Consider the following 27,123-nt stretch of genomic DNA (forward strand, 5'->3'; position numbering starts at 1 on the left):
TTACCTGATGTTTACCTGCTTTTCGGAGACAATATTGTGACAGATGGTCGGTTCCAGAAATGTCCATTTTGAGCGCAGTTGAAATGCAGTGGCTGATGCAGAGAGGTGCTATGTCAGGCATTATGAATGGTCAACCAGATAAGAAAGCTTAAATCTCTTGCAGTTTTGTCGCAGTACCCTGTATATCTTATTTTCCCCACCCTTCCTGAGTACTAAAAAGGCAACACGACGTCATAATGATAAGGTCTCGACTCAAAAGTTACACGTTTATTTATCGTTTGTGAGTACTTCACTGTGTGTATTGTATGCTTCGTTGTATACCTGTAATGCACACACAACTTTTAAATTGTAATACCCTACTATAAACAATTCATAACTGTTTGCTATTTAAAGAACAAATCAAAACACTGATGAAAAACTGAATGACTTTGGTCTGTAAGGGTTAATGCAGGGTCCGTGTGGTAGTTCGCATTAGAATTACAAAAAAATAAATAAATTGAATAATAAGACTTAAAATGTTCTAATTCTTTAGAGAAAGAATAATGACAGAGGGCCCTCCAAGGAATTTAGTAAGTAGGCCATTTTTTGATTCCTACTCGTGAAGGTGTAACAAACAAAACATAAAGTGTACATATATACAACATATTCTACCTTTAAGCAAGTTTTGAGCGGTCTTATATCAGTGTTTTGTCGTGAAAACAAATAGGCTACTCAAATAAATAATAACTTAAATAACTATATGCTGATTTCCCAAGCGAATGGAAAAACATCTCACATTTTTCAATCGACTCTAAATGAATGGCAACTGGCCAAAAGTAAGGAGAAACAAACTATAATTTGTACATTCCAGTATTAGTATGCTTTCAGCATGCATTTGTGAAGAAGTTGTCTCTTAAAAAAAATTCTGGCAGTATTTACAGACTTATTAATAAAACACAACTAACTTTTGAAACAGTAACGTTTGTTGAATCCTCAAGTTTGAGATGCCGAATAATCAATGTGAAGATATTCTGTTTATAACTAACCTACCTAATTACATATATGACCCTGGACCACAAAACCAGTCTTAAGTAGCACGGGTATATTTGTAGCAATAGTCAAAAATACATTGTATGGGTCAAAATTGTCGATTTTTTATGCCAAAAACCATTAGGATATTACGTAAAGATCATGTTCCATGAAGATATTTTATTTTCTACCGTAAATATATCAAAACTTAATTTTTTATTAGTATAATGCATCTGTAAGAACAACTTTAAAGGCGATGTTCTCAATATTTAGATTTTTTTACACCCTCAGATTCCAGATGTTCAAATAGTTGCATCTCGGCCAAATAATGTCCTATCCGAACAAAGTTTATTTATTCAGCTTTCAGATGATGTATAAATCTCAATTTCAAAATATTGACCCTTATGACTGGTTTAGTGGTCCAGGGTCACATATATGAGGTTTGCAGTTCCCCAGTCGAACACGAGTCCGGCTCCAGCGCAACATTTTTAAATTCTAAAATGTCTGTTGAGTGACCTTAAATGTAAGCATATACATATTAAACCGTAATCGAAAATAAAAAAAAAGTTATTAGGCTATATAAACCAGTGGTTGTGTTAACCATTTTATAAAGGTTTAGACGAAATAAGTTTATATTACTCATAAATATTGGGTTATGTATGTTTGTATTTTATTTTGTTTTTGTGTTTTTTTATTTTGTCTTTGTTTATTGATTGGTTTCATTCATTCATTCGAATATACGAGTAAACTCGTTGGGTCGATTCATTTTTATTTGTTATGGTACCAAGTAGCTAAATTTGGCAAGTACTAGCCCTTCCCACTTATCAGATCTGTAGTCTGTTTTTGTGTGTACAAATAAAAAGAAACAAAAGATACAGCTTGATTCATACAATTCATTTTTATTATTTTCATTCTCATTAAGGCGAATACAGTGTCGCGTCAGAGATGAATACAGGCTCGACTTTAGCGGTACTTCTCGGACAGGGCCAGGCAGACCTGAGCGAGGAATTTGTCCACAGAAACATGCACCTCAGCAGTGAAGTCGTCAGGAAACATCATTGAGAGCACAACGAGGAGATTGTGATTGATGATCTGACGAAAAAAAAAAATCGGTTGTTAATATAGAGAGTATTTAATTCAAATGATTTCCTCAGAAAGAAAAATGTTTTCAGCAAAACGTTAAAGTACCTTGAAGTTAGCGGGGTCCAGGCGAAGCATGTAGGCGTGAAGCTCGCTGAGGGTGAGCAGACCCCCTTTGAGATCATCCATCAGCTCGATGGCGCTAAGGACGCCCTTCATTATGGTCAGCCCATGTTTTTTCACCTGAGGTGAGCTGGGGCTGAGGTCTGACCAGTGGGCAAAGTAGGTCTTCGTCTGAGGGTACACAAACAGAGTCCTGAAACGATTCAAAACAAAAGAGATGTAATAGCAGCCTATGTTATACATGTCCGTTCATTTATGTAGAAACTGCGGTTCGAATTACCTAGCCAGAGCCTGACTGCCAATGTCCTCCATCTTAGGGGCAACCTTGTCGAAGAAGGTCTTCACCGCCAACTTGTCCTTTGCAGAAAGACTCATGGTGACTAGATCAGTTGTTGGACAGGCTGCCAAAGAAACCAACGTAGCTGTGGTTTCTTGGCAGGCCTTTTTAAAGGAGAGCAGGTCATTGTTTTGAAACAACGATTTTGACTCCACCTCCCATTTCCACCGGGCGGAAATTTCTTGAATCTTGATAAGCAAAACTGCTGTTTAAGGGTGAAACAAACTTCATGTGTCTATTTTTAAACAGTGGCCATTTTAGATCCCGCAAGGCGTTCATTAAAAAAACACATTGTTTGATTCCTACAGGTGAACAGAAGGCTTGATTTTTAATTGTTTGTGACATTGTCCATTTTGGTGGTACATAAAACATATTTTAAGTTATTTCACTTCTAGAGGTTCTTGAGCTAGTATTATTTTCAAAATTAAAATCCAAATGTTTAAGACATATATTACAATAACAGTTTCATTACAAATAAAACCAAAAAACATGGTTATTATAGTTAAACCATGGTAAACGCATATATTTACCAAGTTTACCATAGTTTGCACTAACCATGGTTTAATCGTGGTATTTGTAGTAAAACTGTGGTTATACAAAAGGTAATCAATATGCCAAAAAACATTACGTTACTACTTTAGATTTAGGAAACACTATTCACTATTAATCAGTGGTTTGCGTATCACTTACATATTGCCTGTTTATGACCACCAGTTTTGGGAGTAAGGCATTACAAATAACGCTAGTTACGTAATTAGATTACATTTTTAAGTAACGCATTGCTTTTTAATTTATAAGAAATATCTGAGTTACTTTTACAAATAAGTAAGGCCAGTTACTCCCCCTCCCCCCAGAGGGGTTGTGTGCCCTGTGTGAACATGATGCACTGTAGTTCTAGACTAAATGTAAACATGCACTAATTCATCTCACTTCCAAAAAAAAAAAAAAAACTGAATTCAGTATTCATCAAAATGAATTAAAAAATTACTTTAGATAAACTAACTTTTGTGCTTCATTTTTTATTGCTGAAGAGTGTTGAACCTTCTTCCCCTGCGTTCTTCTGTATAGACGTGAACTTTTCTTTATTAATTTCACTTTTTGGTGTGAAAGGGCTTTGACATTTGCTGAAAATATAACTTTTTATATTAAAAACAAGCAAGCAAGCCAAATTGTAAAAAGTAGCCCCAACGCAAAAGTAACTTAATGCGTTACTTTCCATAAAAAAACTAAGTAACGTAATTAGTTAGTTTTTTAGGAAGTAAAGCAAGATTGTAATGCATTACTTTAAAAGTAACTTTCCCCAACACTGATTAGCACATTTTAATGTCTAATTCTGCATGACCATGTTCTAGATCCTTTAACCCTACCAAATACCCAAACATAGGCTACTACCTTACTATCAATAAACAGCAAATTAGGAGTTTACTGAGGGAAAACTCTAATTGTGAATGTATTCCCTAATCTTAAGCGTTTCCGATAGTATCTAAAATATTACACCACATTTTCACCACAAAGGGCAATGTGGTGGAAATGACATTTTTTTGTGAAAAAATGGAAGATAGCTTCACTGATTAGCTTTGAATTAATACTTAGCATTTCGTGTATGTAAAATACTCTTATTTATTTAAAATAAACTTGAAATTTTTAGCTTTTTAATAACACCCTTGAAGGTACAGCATGTGGTGGAAAAGACGTAGAATAAATATATGAACTGATCAAGCAATATTTACCTTGATTTCTCTTCATTTGTTGTTGTTGAAAATTCCCTCCATGTAATCTAAACCGCTTCCGATAGTATCTAAAATATTACACCACCGTTTTACCACAAGTATAGTCTGGAATGTACATGAATTATGTACGATGGATAATGTAACAATCAAATATCATATAAATTAAACAAACAAACAAACAAATTATTAAATGAAAGAATGAACAAATGAAAATGTAGCCTTTCTTTGCATTCATTCATGTTTTGTACAGGCGGTCTTAAAGACAACACACACAAGCACACAAGCTATTCATAAAATTAAGAAACAGCGACAACATACTTTGCTTGAATCATGTTTCGAGCCATAAAGAGGGGCTTTGGGATTTTGGGGTAAATGACGATAAATGACTTATTTTCTGATTGGCGCTGTGATTTGTGTCCAAGTTGCCAATATTGACATTTAATTAAAGATTTCTTCAAACTGTATGGGAGTGATAAAACCCACAGGCATTAATATTTGAACAAGCTAATATTGCTATAGAGAATGGGTGGATTTCAAGTCTTATCTTCTGGAAACATGAACACAATTTATCAGTAAATTCAGAAGTAGGTCCGCCCATGTTTGGCACTGATGGCGATTACAACGAATTTGCTCAGGGATAGAGATCTTCCGGCTTTTTTTTTTGCTGAAGCATGCTGCAAGATGCATTCTGAGAATGCAAGATGTTTCACGATGAATGATGTAACTCAGAAGCATGTGCTGAAGGCGTGAAAAAGACACATATCTTATCATGCATGGATGATGTTATGTATGTGGCTATATTATATAAGCATTACATAATTATATAGGCAAATTTAGCTGTCATTATATTATGTATGTCTGTAGGCATATGCATCTGTAGTCTACTTGTACTTTGATAAAACCAAATTAAAATTTCTTCAGATTAAAAAAATAATAGTAAGAAGAAGAATGAATGAATAAATAACTGCACGCCTTTTGGTATGTTACAGTATTAGGTTGCACATTTTGCTCTTGCAAAGCACGTTCATAATTCTTTCATTGGACGGTGGAATAAATACATTGATATTGTATACCAGTCAAACGTTTATGAACAGTAAGATTTTTCATGTTTTTTTTAAAGAACTCTCTTCTGCTCACCAAGCCTACATTTATTTGATCCAAAGTACAGCAAAAACAGTACAATTCCGAAATAGTTTTACTATTTAAAATAACTGTTTTAATATTTGAATGTATTTTAAAATGTAATTTATTCCTGTGATTTCAAAGCTGAATTTATAGCATAATTACTCCAGTCTTCAGTGTCACATGATCCTTCAAAAAAAAAAAAAAAAAAAAAAAAAAAAAAAAAATTCTAATATGCTGATTTGCTGTTCATGAAACATTTTTTATTATGATTATTAGCAATATTTAACAGGATTCTTTGATGAATAAAAAGGTCCAAAGACCAGCATTTATCTGAAATAAAAAGTTACATTTTTCACTATACCAGTCAAAAGCTTTTTATTATAAATACTTTTATTTAGCAAGGACACTATAAATTGATCCAAAGTGATGAAAAAGAGATTTATAATGTTACAAAATGTTCATATTTCAGATAAATATCAACATAATAATAATAATAATAATAATAATAATAATAATAATAATAATAATAATAATTTTTTTTCTTTTTTTTAGATTAGAATGTTTTCTGAAGGATCCTGTGACTGGAGTAATGATGCTAGAAAATCAGCTTTGAAATTACATTTTAAAATATATTCAAATAGAAAAGAGTCATTTTAAATAGTAAAAATATTTCAAAAATGTCCTGTCTTTGCTGTACTTTGGATCAAATAAATACAGGCTTGGTGAGCAGAGGAAACTTAAAAATTTTACTGTTCAAAAAATGTTGACTGGTAAAGTAGCTATAGACAAAATTGCATCTGTCATGTTTTGATTATCTATAGGGATTCTTTTTTTAATCCTTTTTTCTTATTTAGCTACTTTACAGTTTCAATTATAAACATAGCGAGAACACATTTCTATTTGAATATGTCGTGTGAAAGTTAACCAAAAGTCTATTACACTATAATATTTAGTGTAATAACCAGCATTGCTCTCGCTGCTTTTTTTAAAACTACATTTATAGTATTCTGACAGCAAAACAGCTGCTCGTTACTACAAATATTTTAATAAATAAAAATCCGTCACCCCGTTTAATCCCTTATAACCTATTATGATTTTAAATGTGTTTTTGATAAAGAGGATCCATTTTGTAAAAGAAAGTTAAATTACATTGGGTTGAACATAAATGTCAGGTACCAGAACAAAATGAAACAGTTACCATATTAGTTACAATTAACAAATATTATATTTATATACACAGAACATGCTTAAGTAAACCTGTCTTTGCAACATCTACGCAGATGGACTGAAAGACGTTTTCTTCATCGTTGTATTATTGCGCCCTCTGGCGTACAAACAAAGAAAGTCTGAACATCGGACATATTTCTTTTTTCAAAATGGTTGCATTGTCCTGCAAGTCATTAACGCGTATACGCATTCAATAAATACTCCATTCCACTCCATTTCCTTCTATCTAAATTTATTTTCCAAAAACGAGGGAAACAAACAAACAAACAAACAGACAAATTTAAATGTGAGCACTTTACATAAAGGTCCATGGCCGGCAAATGTGCCAAAAGATATACAAAGCTGTGAACAGATATTACAAATTTAAAGATATTCAAAGAGTGTTAAATAAAACAAATACAAAAGAGTATAAAACTAAGTAGGTACTAAACTAGTTATAAGAAAGCATGTGTACAAAGTGGGTAAACAAAAAAATCGATAAACAAAGCTCTTCCATTTAAAATGCTAATCTTGTGTGGTTTAAAAAAGCTAAAAAAAACAAAACAAATTCTATAGTCTTTGCACTAAAACTTTGGAGATGATATATATTATTTTCATTTTGGAAAACATTTTACATTCGTCACAGACAATACCGAGCCTTTCCTCCACATTCTGGAGCCTAAAACCACCAGCGACTGAGCAAAGAGAAACTAAATCAATCTGTGCTCAGTGAACACATGCCAGTACCAATATGCGCATATGACTTATATAATCCAACAAGAAACTTAAGTACCTTCATATTTCCTTCACCGGCTAAGTATGATTGCAACTGGCAAAGAATAAAAAAAAAAAGTATCAGCTCTGGAAAAGCCATTTTATGCTCATCTATATTTTCTTTGGAGAGCCCTTGTTCAATAAACCTTCAATACATTAACGAAATAACAAAACCATGCAGTCCTCCTCAAATCAGAGTACACAAAGTACAATCTCAAGAGACCGTAATACTGCACCGGCTGTGAAAAAACTATGGTGGCAATGCTTAAAAACAACCTGTACAGCCGAATGATTCACACAAGCCCACAAATTGAATATAAACACTATCTAAAGCAGGATGACGTCTCACAATGTGAATTCATTCAGTAAAAATGCTAAAATGTTATTAGAGGTGTATTACCTGTAAAAGACAGCATTAAAAATCTCCTAGAGAAGTGGCTGGAGCATGTTTCCCGTTGTGGCACTGTATAATCAAATATATTGTTGAAAATCACTATGTAAAGGCTATCAAACGTTCTGAAAACAGCTGGTGTGAAAACTCAGAATGTGTTTTTCTGACTGAGAATAGTAAAAAGGACACTTGATTAAAATACATGTTTTTTTAGTTGTTCTCACGCTCTTATAAATGTAATCAGTTGCTGTATGAGTATAACTGGATGATTTGAATGCTAAATATTGCTGGATTGTTAAAAGCAAATGCACTTATATGAACTGAGTGGTAATAACGGACCGCTAGATGAATGATATTGCTATTACACGCTTGTTGTTATTCTTATTTGAATCTCATCCATTTAAATGGAAAACGCTACAAAAGGAACAGAAACCAACATATAAGGACCAACGGTGTCAAGTGCTATTTCTTTTAAGAGTGCACAATTTTTTATATCTCTAAACGTTGTACATGCTAACTTGTGGGTACACATACTGTACACACGTACACAAACACACACAAACTCACACACACACACACACACACACACACACACACGCAGACAGTGGAATGGACAAGGGTGGTTTGCTGGAAGAGGCGACATCAGTTTCATGACATCCATTTACTTCAGCTCAGAGGAGGAGGGAGGAGAAGATCCCAGCATTGGGGACTTTGGTGACACCTGTTGAGAAGGAGAAACTTTGTGGTTCAACTCACAAGGTAGATTAACAGAATGCTGGATGTAATAGCTGTTATTGTGATATTTGTTAACTTTGGCGATTAAGTGATAACAGAGCAAACAAACTCACAGGGGAAGGCGGCTTGGCAAAATTGAGGTGCGCATACAGAAGCACGGCAATGTCATTCTGACTGGCCTCCAGTGCTATGGAGAGAGCTGTGCTGCCGTCCTGAAAAACAGCAAGAGAAGATGTCACAAACCAGAATAAACATTTTTGTAAAGCTAAATGTATGGGCTATTGACAAAGGTGAGTGTCCACAATAGGATTAGTCCAGTTCCAGAATAAAAAAGCTCAAGCATTACCTAATCATGTTGGAAAGGTCTTGTATGGTTAGTTTTTCATCTGTATAGTTTAGTTTAAAAAGGTAAGGTAGGGCAAAAAATACATTTTCTCCTCCAACATCATTGTTTTATCTTTTTTCGTAAAGAGCATTTGACTTTCTTTGCGCGTTTGCTTTGTAAACACTGGGTTGGCACTTCTGTCTACGTCACGGGTGACCTTTCCAATGTGACTACGTAATCCATGAAGTTGAGCTAGTGCAAGGTGAGCATTTGTGGTTAAAAAGTATATAAATGTGTGTTGTTGTTTTTTTAAATATCGGTCGTTTCCCTAGATAAGATCCTTATTCCTCAGTTAGGATCTTTGAAGGTGCAATGAAACTGGAAATTTGGACCTTCAACCCGTTAATTCCCATTGAAGTCCACTATATGGAGAACAATCTTGGAATGTTTTTCTCAAAAACCTTCTTCTTTTTTTTTGACTGAAGAAGGAAAGACATGAACATCTTGGATGACATAGGGGTGGAGTAAAGTATCAGGAATTTTTTATTCTGGAAGTGAACTAATCATTTAAGTTTCGCAGGGGTTGTACCTAAAACCTTACAGTTTACAGTCTGCATTGAAAAAAATCTAATTATCAAATTTAAATTAGATTTTAAAAAGGGTTTTGACTTTGACAGGCATGAGGGTCTGCAGGGGTAGAATGAAAAAATCTAAAAATGTGATACAGTTAAGGTCAAAAGTTTACATACATCTTGGAGAATCTGTTAAATGTTAATTATTTTTACCAAAATAAGAGGGATCATACAAAATGCATGTTGTTGTTTTTTATTTAGTACTGACCTGAATAAGAAATTTCACATAAAAGACGTTAACATATAGTCCACAAGAAAAAATAATAGATGAATTTATCAAAATGACCCTGTTTAAAAGTTTACATACACTTGATTCTTAATACTGTGTTGTTACCTGAATGATCAACAGCTGTGTTTTTTGTTTAGTGATAGTTGTTTGTGAGTCCCTTGTTTGTACTGGACAGTTAAACTGCCCGCTGTTCTTCAGAAAAGTCCTTCAGGTCACACAAATTCTTTGGTTTTCCATCTTTTCACACTGAGAACTACTGAGGGACTAATGTGCAAATATTAAAGAAGGTTTAAATGCTCACTGATGCTTCAGTAGGAAAAACGATGCATTAAGAGTCAGGGGTGTAAACTTTTGAACAGAATGAAGATGTGTACATTTTTCTTATTTTGCCTAAATATCTTTTTTTTTTTTCATTTAGTATTGCCCTTCAGAAGCTACAGAACACACTTACGTGTTTTCCAGAAGACAAAATAAGTTACATTTACCCTGAATTACCCTGATCAAAAAAATAAAAGACAAAATAAGGCAAAATAGGAAAAATGTACACATATTCGTTCTGTTAAAAATTTCTTAATGCATTGTGTTTTCTTCTGAAGCATCAGTGAGTGTTTAAACCTCAAACAAAATGAAAAAAAAAAAAAAAAGCTGAAAAACCAAAGGATTTGTGGGATATGAAGGATTTTTCTGAAGAACAGCAGGCAGTTTAACTGTTCTGGACAAACAAGACACTCACTAAGCAAAAAAAAGAGCTGTGGATTTTGCAGATTCTGCTAAGGTGTATGTAAACTTTTGACCTCAACTGTGTTGAAGATTAAAGTTTATCATATAAACAATATTTTACCAAAACTGCTTCATAGTAAATTTTTTTCCTAAGAAATAATAATCGAGAATTATAGAATTATGCGGCATAAAGGGACAATTCACCTAAAACTGAAAATTCCGTCATGATTTACTCACCCTCATGTCATTCCAAACATGTTTGGCTTTTTCTATTTTTGGAACACAAAAGAAAGCATTTTGAAGAATGTGAGTAACAAAACAGTTTTTGTTCCCATTGACTTGCATAGTATTTTTCCTTTGTCCACATAATGAAAGTCAGTGGGACCCAAAACTGTTTGGCGGCCAACATTCTTCAAAATATCTGATCCACAGAAGAAATGAAAATGCATACAGGTTTGGAAGGACATGGGGTGAGAAAATAATTACAAAGACAGAATTTAACAGATAAAGGTGGAAATAAATATGATGGAATCATGCTTGATAAACAGAGATAATCACATTATCGGTGAGCGTGGCATCACAGCCTGGCACAGACAGCAGTTGGCGCACAATGTCCACGTGTCCGTGCTCACAGGCACACATGAGCGCCGTGGAGCCGTCATCATCACGCAGGTTCACCTGAGCTCCACAGGACAGCAGAGCTTTCACCATGTCCCCTCTGCCATGACTGACCGCCAGCATCAGTGCCGTCTGCCCTGCCTACAACACACAGACACATTTATCAGTATAATACAACGACTGACACATGCTGAAATACGCTGAGGGACCAGAAGAGGGCGCACCTGGCTGGCTTTGGCATTGACGTCGCCAGTGCGGAGCAGCTGTAGGACGGTTTGAAGGTCACTGTCAGAGTTGAAGGCAGCCAGAGCCGTCAACATGATAGCTGTGTAACCAGCCTTGTTCTGCTTGTCAGCATTACAGAGACCTACACAACAAGGACAGCTGATAAATATGAGGTACAGATATAGCTCTGTCACGTGCTAAATAAAACGTGCTGACATGTTTTTGGCCACAAATACACTACTGTTCAAAGGTGTGGGGTTAGTACGGTTTTTCAAAGGGATGAATACTCAGCAGAGGTGCATTAAATTGAACAAAAACGACAGTAAAGACATTAAAATATTTATATTTCAACTTAATGCTTTCCTTTTGAACTTTATATTTATCAAAGAATCCTGAAAAAAAATGTATAATGCTTTCTACAAAAATACAGTTTTCAACATTGATAAAAAAAATAAATGTTTCATGAACAGCAAATCAGCATATTAGAATGATTTCTGAAGAATCATGTGAAAAAAAAAAAATGGTTGGCTGGTTTTAGCTGGTCAGCAGGCTGGTTTTAGAGGGGTTTTGGCCATTTTCCAGGCTAGTCTTGGCTGGTCAGGCTGGGAAACCACCAGCTAAAACCAGCTACTTCCAGCTAAAACCAGCTAAGACCAGCCAACCGGCCTAGGCTGGTTTTAGCTGTTTTTTTTTTCAGCAGGGACTGAAGATTCACCTTTGCATCACAGAAATAAATTATTTATTTTATATATTCATTAAATGTATTGCAATTGTAATAATATTTTACAATATTACTGTAATTTTTAATCAAATAACTGTAGCCTTAGCGAGCAGCTTATTTAAAAACACTGAAAAATCCTTAAACCAACCTTAAATATTAAACAGCCTTAAACATTACATTTAAAACATTAATAATGACATTTTATTGACACACTTTAATGTACTGAATTCTACTAATTTCCCCTTTCTCTACTATTCCCTTTTGCAATTTTAAGGGAGAGGCATGGAATAATGTGTCAAAGCATGTGCATGTTCCTGTCAGGCTGTTTGACAGCACCTACGAAAATAGTGTGTCAGCAGTGAGATGTGAAGAGTGTCTCTCACCAGTATCCAGCAGTAGTTTGACTACAGGGAAGTTGGAGTGAGAGACAGTGTAGTGCAGAGCTGTATTTCCATTGCCATCAGCCATGTTGATGACAAACTCCAGTAGCTGTGGGGAAATGGAGGCAAAGGTGTCCATGTACGCTTTGACTACTGCGGTGTCTGCAGCTTTATGACAGGACACTCTGAGCCACTCCTGCAGAACCGTGGTGTAGGCTGTCCTCTGTGAACACAAGATGACAAAACAAGCTTTTACCTCCATGTTTATATTATTTCTATATATTTCTAATTCAAGTTTTCCATATTCCATATAAAATTGTAATTCTGATTAGAAACTTATAGTTCAGTCAAAAATTCTGTCATTAATTACTCACCCTCATGTCGTTTCAAACCTGTAAGATCTTTATTCATCTTCAGAACACAAATTAAGATATATTTGATGAAATCCAAGAGCTTTCTGACCCTGCATAGACAGTAATGCAACTGACATGTTCAAGGCCCAGAAAGGTAGTAAAATAGTCCATGTGACATCAATGGTTCGGCTGTAATGTGATGAAGTTATAAGAATACTTTTTGTGCACAAGGAAAACAAAAATAACAAATTTATTCAACAATTTCTAGTGCGTTCACAAGATTACCATGATGCTGATGTACCACCACAAAGAAGAAATTGTTTTCTTTGCACACACAAATTATTCTTGTATCTTCATAAAATTAAGGTTGACCCACTGATGTCAGGACTATTTTAACGATGTCCTTACTACCTTTCTGGGTCTTAAATGTGTCAGTTGCGTTGCTGTATTTCATCAAAAATATCTTGAATTGTGTTCTGAAGATGAACAAATGGCTTACATGTTTGAAATGACATGAGGGTGAGTATTTAATGACAGAATTTTCATTTATGGTTGAACTATCCATTTAATAATTTGAGGTATTATTCATGCCTGAGGCACAAATAGTGCTGTATGAGTTATACGGCAATGTTTTAGATGGGTAATGTAGTAAAATGAGCAATAATAATAGTAATGCTTGCCTAATTTTTCTATATTAATATTTAAAATGCATCAGTGTAACAAAGGAAATGGCTGCTGCAATCAAAGATACTGCAAATACTACGGCCCTATGAAACTCCATCTTATTTTTCCCAAAATTCTTTTGTGCTTTGGTTTAATGAAATTTTAATAATCAAAAAGCATTTTTAATTAATTTAATTATTAAAACTTTAGCAGTTTAATAATTGATGATTTTTTTTTTTTTTTTTTACAATAATAGGGTCCTGTTAAATTCAGAAATCTGTGTTGTCTGTTTTAACTGTTCTAGATTTATAATTTAATACAATGAAGGCATAAAACATTACTATTAATATTAAATTAAACTTTTAAAATATAATTAAATGAGAATGTAACAATTCCTTTTTTGGCAAACAAAGTGCTGCAAGACAGAGGTTTAATGTCAAAATACAGGAAAGTTGTAATTCTTGCAAAAATTATTATTATTATTACTTTAAGAAGTACATTCTGCTGTACAATAGCAATATACTCCTGTCACAATTTCAAGTTAAACCAAACTCTTATTTTAACAAGTTGTTGTGAAGGCCTAGTTCGATACTAATACAGATTGTGACTTCATTAAGTGTACAGCCATGACATTTCATGTTATACTGTAAATTCCATTTTTATGACTGGCTGTCGGTTTTTTTTCCGCATTACGTAACTCATAGGCTCCTATGAAAGTACCTACTACTTTTCTAAGCAAAATAATTACATACTTCACTTTTAAAACAACCTTGGTATTAAGACTTGTATGGCTTAATATAACATGAATAATGTTTTTTACTGAAATATGTAGTGGAAACCCGAGAAAAATTTAAAGGAAAGGACATGTGACCCATACTTGGAATTTTACATTTTATGTTATTTAAAAAAATCCACATTGTTTTATACATATTTTGGACTATGGGGGGTGCCATTATTTCAATGATGTGAAATTGTTGCACTGGTTGAGCTAATGCTGCAACCAATTGCTATTTTTACCGCAACACAACTTGGAAAATAAAATACTGATATGATGACCACAGCTACTGAAAGAGCTTATAGGTGGCAATAGATATAACCATAGACTTAAAACCATCGATTTTTCCCCACAAGGAGTTTAAATGCCCCTGGATAACGAGTAAAATCCATGCTAAGAAACTCCTTCAGTGGCTCATGACAAGTGTCGACATCCTGACAGAATGCCATCTAGCGTTTCTTGTCTCTGCCGTTTGTAAGCTCTTTCAGTAGCTGTGGTCGACTAAAAGCCTCAAAGGCATCAGGGCTAAAGTGGAGAGAACAAAGATGCAGGTCTTTAGAAAGTTTTATAGGTCCACAGGCATCTTCCCATTCTTTTAATTTCTTCTTATCGCTAGGAAAGCAGTGAAGGCTTCTCTCGTTGCCCTTCAACTGAAAATTACAACTAAAACCGGCACCATATGGCATTGTATCAGTATTTCATTTTCTGAGTTGTGTTGCAGTAAAAATAGCAACAGGTAGCACCAGTAGTTCACCAAGTGCAACCTTCAATGAGTTTTCTGTATTTCAGTAAGAGACATCATTGATGTTATATTAAGCCATACAAGTCTTAATACCCAGGGTTCCCTTTAAATATATTTTGAAGTTATGAACTATGCTATCTATCACTTTTAAACATGAGAACAACTGATGAACATACTGCATTTTGTTGGCTAAATGCATTTGGTTCACTGAGCGCCTTCTGCAAGGTGTGGAGAGCTGCCATGAGACTGCCACTCAATTCCAGTCTGAAAAGACAGAGAAAAAACTCGTCACTCAGCATTTACAGCCAATTTACATAATCAAAAGTCAATCTCATAATAGCTTATGTCACTGATTTGAGTCACTCTACCTGCTAGTTTGTTTGTTAGTGGGGGTGGTGCTTGTATTTGCAGCTTGGTCAGTGGCGGAGGATATGGCTATGTCCTGTTTTGCTGAGGCATCAGTAGATTGTGACTGTGTCGCTCCTTGTTGGGCGGTGAGGTCAGCGGTTTTTGATTGGCTAACATCTTGCTGAGGTTTAGCACCGGTGGATTGTGATTGAGTGGCTGTCTGCTGAGCAGCAAGGCCCGACACCTCTGGCTGAGTGAGATTTGGCTGGATGTTTGAATCTGTGGCTTTGGATTGCTGCACCGCAGTGCTGGAGGATGATAACTGGACAGAGTCTTGTTCAAGAGAAACGGCAGTGTTTTGTGACGTATGTCCTTGGAAAACACATTTTGCCTCTGCGGATTGAACGATGCCCTCCGGATGAGCCGTGGTGGTCACTGAAAATTGGTTCACAGAGTGCTGCTGTATGCCGGCCTCTGCTGCTGGTGATTGGGTGACCTGTTGCTGGGTAGCTTCATCCGTGGCCTGTGATTGGCTGGTGCTTTGCTGTGCTGCAGTGTGATTGGCTGGTGGCTGGGCAGTGCTGTGCTGAGGTGTTTGGGCAGCTGCTGTCTCACAGATGGGCTGCGGGCTACAGGAGGTCACCTGAGACTGCTGCGCCGCAGATTCCGGTAACTTCTCCGTAGCCTCGTGGTATTCGCTTGCATCGCTCTCGTCTTCTGAACTTTCCGAGCTGCTGTCGTCAGAGGATGTCGACTCGTACCTGCAGGACACATTAGGGCTGTTATTTACAATATAAAACCCTCTGATCTAATGAAATGGATCCCAAATGGATCATCTAAACTGAAGGAAACACAAGTGTCACAAGGCAGGAAAATAATAGTTTTGTGCAAATAACACTCTTGCTTGCATCTTTTCAGTTTATTATCAAATTTCTTAATCTGTATCTACCCTCCATTGACTCCTATGAACTGCAGGTTCTTTTTGGTGTACGGCGAGCCAGGTTCCCCATCAGCCTTTCGCTTCATGATTGACCTCAGGGTGGACTGAGGGGAGGCTGGACAAAACAAACACAGTGGAGACAGTGTAAGAATCACTAGTTGAAATATGTAGAAAATGTCTGATTTGTTGTTATCAGCAAACCTGGTTTTGCTGGATCGATTTGGATGGCTTCTTCTGCTGATTGCTGGTTAATCTCTTCCTCTTTTAGTCGTTGGCAGACAGCAGCCACTTGGCTGCACTTTGTATCCATTGCGGTTGCCTGGTTGGTCACTGGCACTGATTTGGACACTTCACTTCTCAAGACCTCCCGCACCTGCTTAGAGCTTATTGCAATGGGAAACTCACGCGGCGATTCTGAGGGCAAAAGAGAAAGGGGATTCAAAGGGATAGTTCAAAGGGATATTTCATACCAAATGGTTTGATTTTCTTTCTCTGTAGAACACTAAATGAGAACAAATGGAGAATATCCATGCTGCTATTTTCAACACTGTGAAAGTGAATAGGAACAAAAGCGGTGTAACTCCAAAAATGAAAATTCTGAGAACTTTTTGACCCTGCATAGACAGCAATGCAACTGACATGTTCAAGGCCCAGAAAGTAGTAAGGACATAAAAATAAATTTTTAAATAAAAAAATAGCCTATATCAGGGTCAAAAACCTCTCGGATTTCATCTAATTTAAAAAGATAAATTTAACTAATTACAAATAATAATCAATCCAAAATATAAAAATATACAATATTCTTTTACTGCAAACCTGCACCTTAAAAGTTTGTGTTCAGCAATTCCTCACGTTGTGACTTATCAGTGTTCTACTGTACAGGTCAGAGTTTATTAAACTTAAACTTTGCAACCCAACTAAATTCGCAACTTGTGTTTCCGGTTTCCCACATGAATGGAAGTCAGTGGAATAAAAAGTGTAACCAACCCCTATTCACTATATTCCAAAACAAAAATAATGACTTTATTCAACAATTTATTTTCTTCCGTGTCAGTCATTAGCTGGGTTTCCATCAAAAGTTGCAAATTTAACTTATGCGCAAAATTGGAATATTGCATAAAACATTTGTGAATAAGCACTGTTTCCATCCAACGAGTCAAAGAGAGCAAAACTGACACTTCGTGATGAACTGGGATTAAATATCACAAAAAATGTAGGAGAACTGAATCTAATAATTTTCATATACAAATTATTTGCGCCTCAGAGCAAGCAGACCAAACACAATAAATGCGGTCATTGTTTTTAGAAGTGGATTCTGCTGTTTGGGAATTCAGTCTTGTAAGACAGTTATGGGAGGCAATTATACAGAAATACTTTAATGACAGACTACTCAGACATTTAAGAATGACCACAACAACATTTCCATTTCCCATTATTTGCATTAATCCTTGTCAGAATGCGGGCTCTTGAGTCAGCAGCACCACATGCATGTGTGGTACTGTCATAAATGCGTGTCGAAGACTGACAGTGAAGATAAGAAATTGTTGTTTAAAGTCAGTATTTTTGCTCTCTTTGCGCACAAGAATTAACACAAAGTTTTAATTTGTGTTCCAAAGATGAACAAAGGTCTTACAAGTTTGGAATGACATGAGGGTAATTATTGTCAGAATTTTCATTTTTGTGTGAACCATACCTTTAAATTTCAGTCTGTTGCTCACACAAAGTATGTGGTGCCAGAATACTAATAAGGAGCATAGACCACTTTCATGGTGCTTCTTTGATGCGTTCTTTGTAATTTCACAAGTAAACATTGTTTTCCCCCTTTCAGTGTTATTGTACAAAAAAGCAACATGAATATTCTGCCTCCTTTCATGTTCCACATAAAGTAGTTCAGGTTTGGAACGACATGAAGGTGAGTAAATAGCGAAAGATATACACACCCTCTGCTGTTGGGGACTCTGCATGTCTTCTGTAGGCTCCTTCCGGTGCAGACACAAGCTGAGCGGGAGCAGTGCAACCTTGGGCTCTTAGCAGTGTCCCCACACCCACTACTGTGGGCTGCTCCAGCGTGTACACTTGGATCCCCACGGTCCTCTGCTGATGTGGCTGCTGAGTAAAACTGACAACAGTGTGCAGGCCCGAACCAGCCTGACCCTGCTGCTCCTGCCAGCCGAGACTGGTGGCTCTCACCGCATGGTCCACCTGAGGGGAATGAGCTTGTCTCTCTCTCTGAGCCGCTTCGACTTGCTGCTGAGCACTCTGTAAGTCTTGCATCGTCTTCCTCAGTTGAACTTCTAAAAGCCCCACTTTTGTCTTGAGGGCTTCGGTTTCAGGCAGCAGCCCCAAGTCCTCTTCTCGCACCCCTACTCCCACTTGACGGTACGTCCTTTCTTCCACCTCAGGCCCCACGCCGATAGTTCGCACCTCCCGCTTTGCACCTGGACGAGCTCCTCCGACAATTACAGTCTCTTCAATTTCACATCCTGAGTCCTGAAGGGAACCTGGAGTGGTTGGTGAAAGACTTCCTGTGGCTTTGTTCGTGGCTCCTGTCCCGTTTCCCGTCTCCTCTTCGGGTATGTCAATGTAGAGCTCTCCTCGTGGACGGCTCCGACTGAACCCTAGTGTGTGGCCCAGGAACTTCTGGCTCTTGAGTTGCACGCTAAGCTGCCTCTTCTCCTCCTGAAGCACAGAGATTTTTACTTGCAGCACAGGGATGGTCTTCACCTGCTCCTCCAGCTCCCGGATCTTCCGCAGGGCGACGGCCATCTGCTCCCGTACGTGCTGTAGATGGGCGGGGGTCGGTGAGACGGGTGTGGACAAGCCAGAGCTAATTGGGGTATAGGAGCCACCTCCTTGGGCACGATTGTAGCTGTGGGCACTGGACAGGGAGGTGTTGGAGCCCGCCATGCTGCTGTGCATGCTGCCCAGGTTCGAGAAACGACGGCCATCTTTCTCCTCCTCCAGCTTGCGACGAGCATCCAGCAAGGTCTTCTCCACACGTGCAGTACTGAAGTTGGGTCTCTGTGAGGTGTGAAAGCCCGGTGCACAGTAAGAGTACGACGAGTGACGGCTGTCTATGCTGGCGTTGGAGCACAGTGATTCAGTGGAGGTCCACCAGGAGCCCGTGTAGCCGTAGCCACGTGGAAGCGAGCCATAACGTGGGCGCCGCTGCACTGGCACCTTCTTAATAGTGTTGCCCTTTTCAATATCATTGACATACTTGAGGAAGTCCAGGTCCAGACGGTAGCCATAGGGGGTCTCTACTGAATATGGAGCCTCTGGGTCCTTTCCATGCAAGGAGGGGGGCTCCGGGGGGTTAATCTTCCCTAAGGACAGAGGAAACAGCTTTAAACTGCAGGAAATCTCATTCTAATCTTGGAATCAGATGACAGGGAAAAGAATAAACTTCAGGCTATGACTACATCAAGACTCTGCTTTACTAGTTAGCCTCTTAAGTGCGAGTCAACTCGGAAAATAATCACAATATGTGACCCTGGACCACAAAACCAGTCAGAAGTAGCACAGGTATATTTGTAGCAATAGCCAATAATACATTGTTTGGGTCAAAATTATACATTTTTCTTTAATGTAAAAAATCAATAGGATATTAAGTAAAGATCATGTTCCATGAAGATATTTTGTAAATCTCCTACCATAAATATATCAAAACTTAATACACATGGCTAAGAACTTCATTTGGACAACTTTAAAAGCAATTTTCTCAATATTTTGAATTTTGCACCCTCAGATTCTAGATTTTCAAATTGTTGTATCTTAGCCAAATGTTGTCCTATCCTAACAAACCATACATCAATGAAAATGGTTCATCGACCCTTATGACTGGTTTTGTGGTCCCAGGTCACATATATGAACATTAGTGTATGTGTAGTATCCGAATTCAAAGTTCAAAGACCTTACCTGGAAAACTGGAGTCCATATGAAGCACCTGAGCCATGATTGTCATTCACCAGCCAATCTCTCCTGTATAAGAAAGATATTGTAAGTAACCCATACCAATTTTCCAGTTGAACAGATCTATGGCAGAAATTAAGCAGCAGTATAGAACTTTCTATTTCTTCCAGAATAGAACTTCCTGATAATTTACTCACCCCAATGTCATCCAAGACGTCTTTCTTTCTTCAGTCACAAGGAAATTAAGGTTTTAAGTAAAACATCCCAGATTTTTCTCCATATAGTGGGCTTCAATAAGAGCCAACAGGTTGAAGGTCCAAATTGCAGTTTCAATGCAGCTTCAAAGAACTCTCCATAATCCCAGGTGAGGAATAGGAGTCTTATGTAGCAAAACGATGGGTCATTTTAAAAATAAAATAAAAATTAATATACTTTTTAACCACAAATGCTTGTCTTGCACTACCTCGACTTCATGAATCAGTAGTCACATTGGAAAGGCCACATGTGACAAAAGCAGAAGTACTGGCCCAGTGTTTATAAAGGGAACGTGCAAAGAAAGTCAAATTCCATTTACAAAAAAAATAATAATAAAAAGGTGAAACAATGATTTTGAAGTTGGAGGAGAAGTTGTAGTTTACACTACTTTTTTAACTGCATGTGACCTTTCCAACGTGTGTTTACATAATGTGTGAAATCATAGACACAGATCGCAAAACTAGTGCAAGATGAGCATTTGTGGTTAAAAAGTATATATATATATATTTAGTATATACATGGCCGATAGTTTCACTAAACAAGACCCTTATTCCTCGACTGGGATTGTATTAAGCCCTTTGAAGCTGCATTGAAACTGCAATTTGGACCTTTAACCCATTGGCCACTATTGAAGTCCACTATATGGAGAAAAATCCTGTAATGTTTTCCTCAAAAACTTTAATTTCTTTTCGACTGAAGAAAGAAAGACATGAACATGGGGGTCAAGATCCCACACAAGCCTTTTGTTTTGGGTTCAAGTCTTAATTAGGGGGAAGTCAAACTCCCCTTAATTTGTGCCCTACAAAGTTAGACTGTTCAGTTTCTGTTTGTTTCTAGTTCTCTTGTTTGGAGGAGAGGGGAAAAAAGAGGGGAAAGTTCTCTGGCAGGCGACAACAGGAGAAAGAGCGTCTAGTTACAGCCTTATTAGGAATCATCTGAATACGCTCTCAGTGGTTCTCAGAATCGAGGTACTGTAAAAAAAGACAGACACAGGCACCATTGCTCGGCCGTTCTCTCCCACACTTTTTCCATGCTTTCTATCTCCTCTTATTTTTCCTCGCTCTGTCAGCTGATGATCAGGAGATAGCAGCTGACCTCTGTCCGCTTTTCCTTCTTCCGCTCTCTCAGTCGCGCATTTCGACCAAAGCAAAGCATTCCAGCTGTAAATCAATTAGGTAAAACAAAACTATAAGCTCTTTTCATCTGGCTCTTGTGCTTTTAGACTGCTCTCTTTTTCCCCTCAGCATTGCATCTTTCCCTGCTAACGTGCCTTTTTGCCAAAGATTAACTTTCTAGGTCATTAGCCAGTGGGAAGGGGGTGCAGTGCCACAAGCTATCTCTGTTCCCAACATTAACAGCATATTAGACCACAGAGTTGGGCTTGAACTTCACAGACGTCTTAACGAGAACTGCTGACTGCTCCAGTCATTTCGGTTCATAATGGGAAATTGCTTCTCCCTTGCTGCCTCACACAAAACTTTTCCCCTCTGTCTAATCTCATGACCCTCTCAGTCTGTTTATGTTCTTGCCTTTTTGAGGAGAAAGTAGGACATACGGAAACACTGACTGAACTGATTTGGTATTTTGTAGATCTTAAGCCGACAAAATTAGCTCTCTTGCCCACTGTCCATCCTGTGTGCTTTTGTTCGCTTTCTTCCACTTGAAATCTCTCACATTCAACAGGCCTCTCAGTAAAATCAGGTGTACCATTCAGGTTGTTAAGCACAACAAATACACTAGTTTTCAATGCAGTTTCATAATTTCAGGATGTAAACAGCTATGTGGGATATTATATTTTTAGTGTACATTTACATACAGTCAAGCCCGAAATTATTCATACCCCTGGCAAATTCTGACTTAAAGTTACTTTTGTTCAACCAGCAAGTTTTTTTTTTTTATTAGAAATGACACAGACGTCTCCCAGAGGATAATACGACAATGTACAAGAGGCATCATTGTGGAAAATGATCATTGTGTTATTACTCATCTTTTATTTACACTTGAACAAAAAGTGGATGTCCAAAATTATTCATACCCTTCTCAATATTTAATAGAAAAGCCTTTATTGGCTATTACAGCAATCAAATGCTTCCTATAATTGCTGACCAGCTTTTTGCATGTCTTCACTGGTATTTTTGACCAACTCTTTCAGGTTGGAGGGTCTCCTTGCCATCACCCTGATCTTTAGCTCCCTTCACAGATTCTCAATTGGATTTAAGTCAGGACTCTGGCTGGGCCACTGCTAACCATTTCTTCACCACTTTTGCTGTGTGTTTTGGGTCGTTGTCATGCTGAAATGCCCAAGGCCAAGTTTCTCTGCAGACTACCTGATGCTGTTGTTGAGAATTTTGATGTATTGCTCATTTTTCATGGTGCCGTTTACTGTGGGGATGGTGTTCTTAGGGTTGAAGGCTCTCCTTTTTTACACCAAATGAAGGCTACATCATTGTGGCCAAACAATTCAAGGCCAAGCGGGCTTTTGTATGCCTTATCTGGAGAAGTGGTGTCCTCCTTGGTCTGCGTCCGTGGAACCCGGCGGTGTGCAGTGTCCTTTGGACTGTCTGCCTTGAGATGTTGCCACCAGCAGAGCCCAGATTCATCAGGATGGCCTTGGTGGTGATCCTTGGATTCTGTTTTACCTCTCTCACCATCCTCCTGGCCAGCACAGGTGTCACTTTTGGCTTCTGACCACATCCTCTGAGATTTTTCACAGTGCAGAACGTCTTGGATTTTTTAATAATGCTTTGCACTGTAGCCACTGGAACTTGAAAACATTTAGATATGGTCTTATAGCCCTTTCCTGACTTGTGAGCAGCCGCTATGCGCGGCCGCAGGTCCTCAGTGAGCTCCTTTGTCTTAGCCATGACTGTCCACAAATCAACAGCAGAGAGCTTCTGTTTTTCACCTGTTGAGTTGATTAAAACAGCTGTTCCTAATAAATCAGGTTAATTAGGATGCTTTAGAACAGCTTGGACTATTTGGAATGGAATAGAACTTTGGATTTTCCCATAGACTGTGACAGTTTGCAAAGGGTATGAATAATTTTGGACATGCCACTTTTTGTTAAAATGTAAATAAATATTTTTTTCCACAATGATGCCTCTTATACATTGTCTTATTATCTTTTGGGAGAAGCCTGTGTCATTTCCGGGCAAAAAAAACTTGCTGGTTGAATAAAAGTAACTTTAAGTCAGAATTTGCCAGGGGTATGAATCATTTTGGGCTTGACTGTATATACTGTACTATATTTTTCATACAAGTGCAAGTTTACAATAAGATTGCCTTTTTCATTGGATGTGTAGCATTAATATGCAAATTAAAAATTACCATTAATACTACAAGCTAATAAAAATGAAACCGTAAGATCCATTAAAATAAACATTGCATGTTGTTTCTAAATGTGCCTATTAAATATATTACAATGTAGAAAGATGATAATGAGGCCATGCAGGATTAAATTATTTTATTAAAACATGCCGAGCTGCTTAAGTCAATACCATCTTAATTAGTGGGTTTTTTATTCCCCCGCCACAGCCACAAGTGAATGTTGAGTAAGCTTGAGAAATGTTACTGTGAGCATTAACAAACACACTTGTGTGTCTGTGTGTGTGTGTGTGTGTGTGTGTGTGTAAATTTGAGCGTCAGTGCTCTGAGGAGTGTTGACAGGGGGACGGTTGATGTGCCATAATTAGAGACTCCAGTAAAGGCACACAGCATGACAAACATCCAGCCTTCAGCAACGACGCACAAACTACCCTGTCTCTCTCACTGTGTTGCTTTCCTCAAACACATCTCTCTTTGTCTCTCACTCTTGTTTCTCAGCTCTGCTATTATTCTAACATCTCTATTGTTGCTGTTTATAGTTAGGGTTAGGATTTGAACAAACTCTTATATGTTAAAGTTTAGTGTGCAACTCATCCTCGTTTGTACGGCATTGTTAGTACTAAGTTAAATCATCAGCTTACTGTTTCTTCCCAGCGGCTATAACCTACTTATGATGTTCCCATCAAATGATAAAACTGGCAAAAAAAACCAAACAAAATTCCACATCTACTCATATTTAAGGACTAAAATTTCATCCACCAAGAAACACCTAGAAACTAGGGCTGTAAGCTTTCTAAATAAAAGTTTGTCTTTACATAATATATGTGTGTACTGTGCATATTTACATGTACACTGCCGCTCAAAAGTTTGGGATCAGTAAGACTTGTAATGTTTTTTAAATAAGTTTCTTATGCTCATAAAGGCTGCATTTATTTGATCAAAAATACTGAAAATTGTTATTACAATATCAAATCATGTTTTTTATTTTCATATACTTTAAAATATAATTTATTCCTGTGATGCAAATCTGAATTTTCATCAGCTTAAGTCCTCCAGTCTTAAGTGTCAACATGATCCATCAGAAATCATTCTTTTATGCTGATTATTAGAATGATCAATGTTGGAAACAGTTATGCTGCAAAATATTTTGACCATGTGATTCTTTTTTTAGGATTTTTTGAGGAATAACAAGTTAAAAAGAACATAATTTATTCAAAATATAAATCTTTTCTAACAATGTAAATCTATGCTGTCACTTTTTATTAATTTAACACATCCTTGGTGAAAAAAAAAATTAAATTTCTTAAAAAAAAAATACTGACCCCAAACTTTTGAACAGTAGTGTATACTGTTAGAAAACCTTTCTATTTTAAATAAATGCTGTTCTTTTTAACCTTTTATTGATCAAAGTATCCAAAAAAAAAAATTAAGCAGCACAACTGTTTTCAACATTGATAATAAATCAGTATATTAGAATGATTTCTGAAGGGTCATGTGACACTAAAGACGGAAGTGATGATGCTGAAATTTTTTTTTTTTGTATCACAGGAATAAACAACATTTTAAAATATATTCACATAGAAAATGATAATTAGAAAATGATACTATTGTAATACTATTTCACTGGACATAAATAAACAGCTCAAGTGTAAATTAATGTGTTGCATTTAGCTCCAGAATGAACTGTACATACACTATCGGTCAAAAGTTTTTACAGTAAGATTTAGTTTTTTTTTTAGTTTAGTCTCTTCTGCTCACCAAGCCTCTATTTATTGATCCAAAATACAGCAAAAACAGTACAATTGTGAATTATTTTTTGTAAATTGTAAATTTCAAGGCTGAATTTTTTAGCATCATTACTCCAGTCACATGATCCTTCAGAAATCATTCTGATATTTTGATTTGCTGCTCAAAAACATGTATTATTATTATTATTATTATTATTATTATTATTATGTTGAAAACAGCTCAGTAGAATTTTTTTCAGGTTTCTTTGATGAACAGAAAGTTCAGAAGAACAGCATTTATCTAAAGCAAATAACATTAGAAATGTCTTTATCATCACTTTTGATCAATTTAAAGCATCCTTGCTAAATAAAAGTATTAATTTCTATAATCCCCCAATATATACTGACCCCAAATTTTTAACGGTATAGTGTATAATGTTAATGATTTTTACTTCAGATAATTGCTGATCTTCGGATGTTTTCACTCATCATTTCAAAATTCTGAAAGACATTTTCTCAACTGTTTTAATTATTGATAAAAATAATAAGAAGAAATGTGTTTTGAACCATTAGAATAATTTTTTGAAGGATCATCTGACACTGAAGACTGGAGTAATTATGCAAAAAATTCAGCTTTGATCAAAGGAATAAATTACATTCTAAAATATATTCAAATAGAAAGCAGTTATTTTAAATAGTAAAAGTATTTCTTAATTTTACAGCTTTTGGTGTACTTTGGATCAAATAAATGCAGGCTTGATGAGCAAAAGAGACTTAAACATAAAACATTTGACTGGTAGTATATATTTAATTTAATCGCAATCTTTGCGATTTGATAATCCCTTAGTCATATCACAATTTAGATTTTATTTTGAGTAATTGTTCAACCCTAACATGCCGAAATTACTGAAAACAGCAGCCGCGTATCAACATCCATCCAAAAAACTGCACAAAGACACTCTTCAAACCACTTACAACACCTTAGCAACCACACAGCAATACCCTGGAAACCAATCAAACAGTGCAGAGTGACTTAGTCATTTCAGAGCTGTGCCTTATGCTCCCGAACAATCCCCTTCTCCAACCCACCATGTCTACCCTCTCCTACCCAAGAACAGAGCTGCACCGGCCAGAGGCGTGCGTGCATGTGTGGCGGTGACCTTCCTCGCTCTTTGTCTGCCCATAAACAGTGTCCCATTGAGATGACAGTGAACAGAACACAGTGTGCCCCCCTCCCCGGCAGCGCCCTGCCATTTCTCAGTGGCATGCAGCAGACCTTTCACCAGCACAGCCAGCCTCTACCCTCCTCCGGAAAGAATGCGTCGCCCTAAACCCGTGCCCCTCTCTCCGTACCTCTCGCCCGACTTCCCTCGCTTTACATTCCAGAGCAGCGGAAGTTGACATCTCCTGCCTCCAGGGTGTCCCACACCCACCGCCACACTATTAAGATTAGCAATCTTGAGGGAAGTCTACATTCGGCGGCTAGTAGGAGTAATTTCGCCATGCTTGTGGAGTGAGGAAAACCGAATTCCTCAAAGCTCGTTTCATATTATGAAAACATGTCAAGGAAATTAGTTCCGCTCACGGATAGCGGATAAACATTGAGAGGGGTGTGTAGTTTTGATGATGATGATGATGATGATGTTCAAAGGTCTCTTTATCACTGTGTGAAACTCAAGGTCCGTTCGCTACAAGCTGCTTCATTTTTCTTGGCTATGGCGTGGA

The 27,123-nt window shown here is 37.1% G+C and overlaps 2 protein-coding genes across 3 annotated transcripts in view; both read right to left on the bottom strand.

Moving 5' to 3' along the window:
* Positions 1 to 1,963: 1,963 nt before the first annotated feature.
* hbae3 (hemoglobin alpha embryonic-3) lies at positions 1,964 to 2,597 on the bottom strand. The gene is made up of 3 exons (XM_073836533.1): positions 2,492 to 2,597; positions 2,197 to 2,404; positions 1,964 to 2,100 (listed from the first exon to the last, which is right to left on the bottom strand). The coding sequence occupies exons 1-3, from the start codon at positions 2,584 to 2,586 to the stop codon at positions 1,972 to 1,974; spliced, it is 432 nt and encodes a 143-aa protein (XP_073692634.1). The 5' UTR covers positions 2,587 to 2,597; the 3' UTR covers positions 1,964 to 1,971.
* A 4,244-nt stretch (positions 2,598 to 6,841) lies between these two features.
* kank2 (KN motif and ankyrin repeat domains 2) overlaps positions 6,842 to 27,123 on the bottom strand; it is a 33,169-nt gene continuing 12,887 nt past the window's right edge. For both annotated transcript variants that reach the window (XM_073838367.1, XM_073838374.1), the window contains exons 3-13: positions 20,099 to 20,161; positions 18,121 to 19,506; positions 16,382 to 16,594; positions 16,190 to 16,295; positions 15,261 to 16,001; positions 15,069 to 15,156; positions 12,363 to 12,582; positions 11,258 to 11,400; positions 10,974 to 11,174; positions 8,623 to 8,721; positions 6,842 to 8,495 (exon numbers count right to left, since the gene is read on the bottom strand). In XM_073838367.1, the coding sequence (XP_073694468.1) occupies positions 8,436 to 8,495; positions 8,623 to 8,721; positions 10,974 to 11,174; positions 11,258 to 11,400; positions 12,363 to 12,582; positions 15,069 to 15,156; positions 15,261 to 16,001; positions 16,190 to 16,295; positions 16,382 to 16,594; positions 18,121 to 19,506; positions 20,099 to 20,144 (3,303 nt within the window). In that variant the 5' untranslated portion in view covers positions 20,145 to 20,161 and the 3' untranslated portion in view covers positions 6,842 to 8,435. The remainder of the gene's footprint in view (positions 8,496 to 8,622; positions 8,722 to 10,973; positions 11,175 to 11,257; positions 11,401 to 12,362; positions 12,583 to 15,068; positions 15,157 to 15,260; positions 16,002 to 16,189; positions 16,296 to 16,381; positions 16,595 to 18,120; positions 19,507 to 20,098; positions 20,162 to 27,123) is intronic.

This window comes from Garra rufa, chromosome 1 (genome assembly GCF_049309525.1).
Source record: "Garra rufa chromosome 1, GarRuf1.0, whole genome shotgun sequence".
NCBI lineage: Eukaryota > Metazoa > Chordata > Actinopteri > Cypriniformes > Cyprinidae > Garra > Garra rufa.

Excerpts from the sequence above, each read along its gene's own strand:
- hbae3 (XM_073836533.1), bottom strand. The coding sequence starts at position 2,586 with ATGAGTCTTTCTGCAAAGGACAAGTTGGCGGTGAAGACCTTCTTCGAC. Across the intron at positions 2,405-2,491 it reads GGCAGTCAGGCTCTGGCTAG|GACTCTGTTTGTGTACCCTC; the intron begins GTAATTCGAACC and ends GAATCGTTTCAG. Across the intron at positions 2,101-2,196 it reads TGGACCCCGCTAACTTCAAG|ATCATCAATCACAATCTCCT; the intron begins GTACTTTAACGT and ends TTTTTTCGTCAG.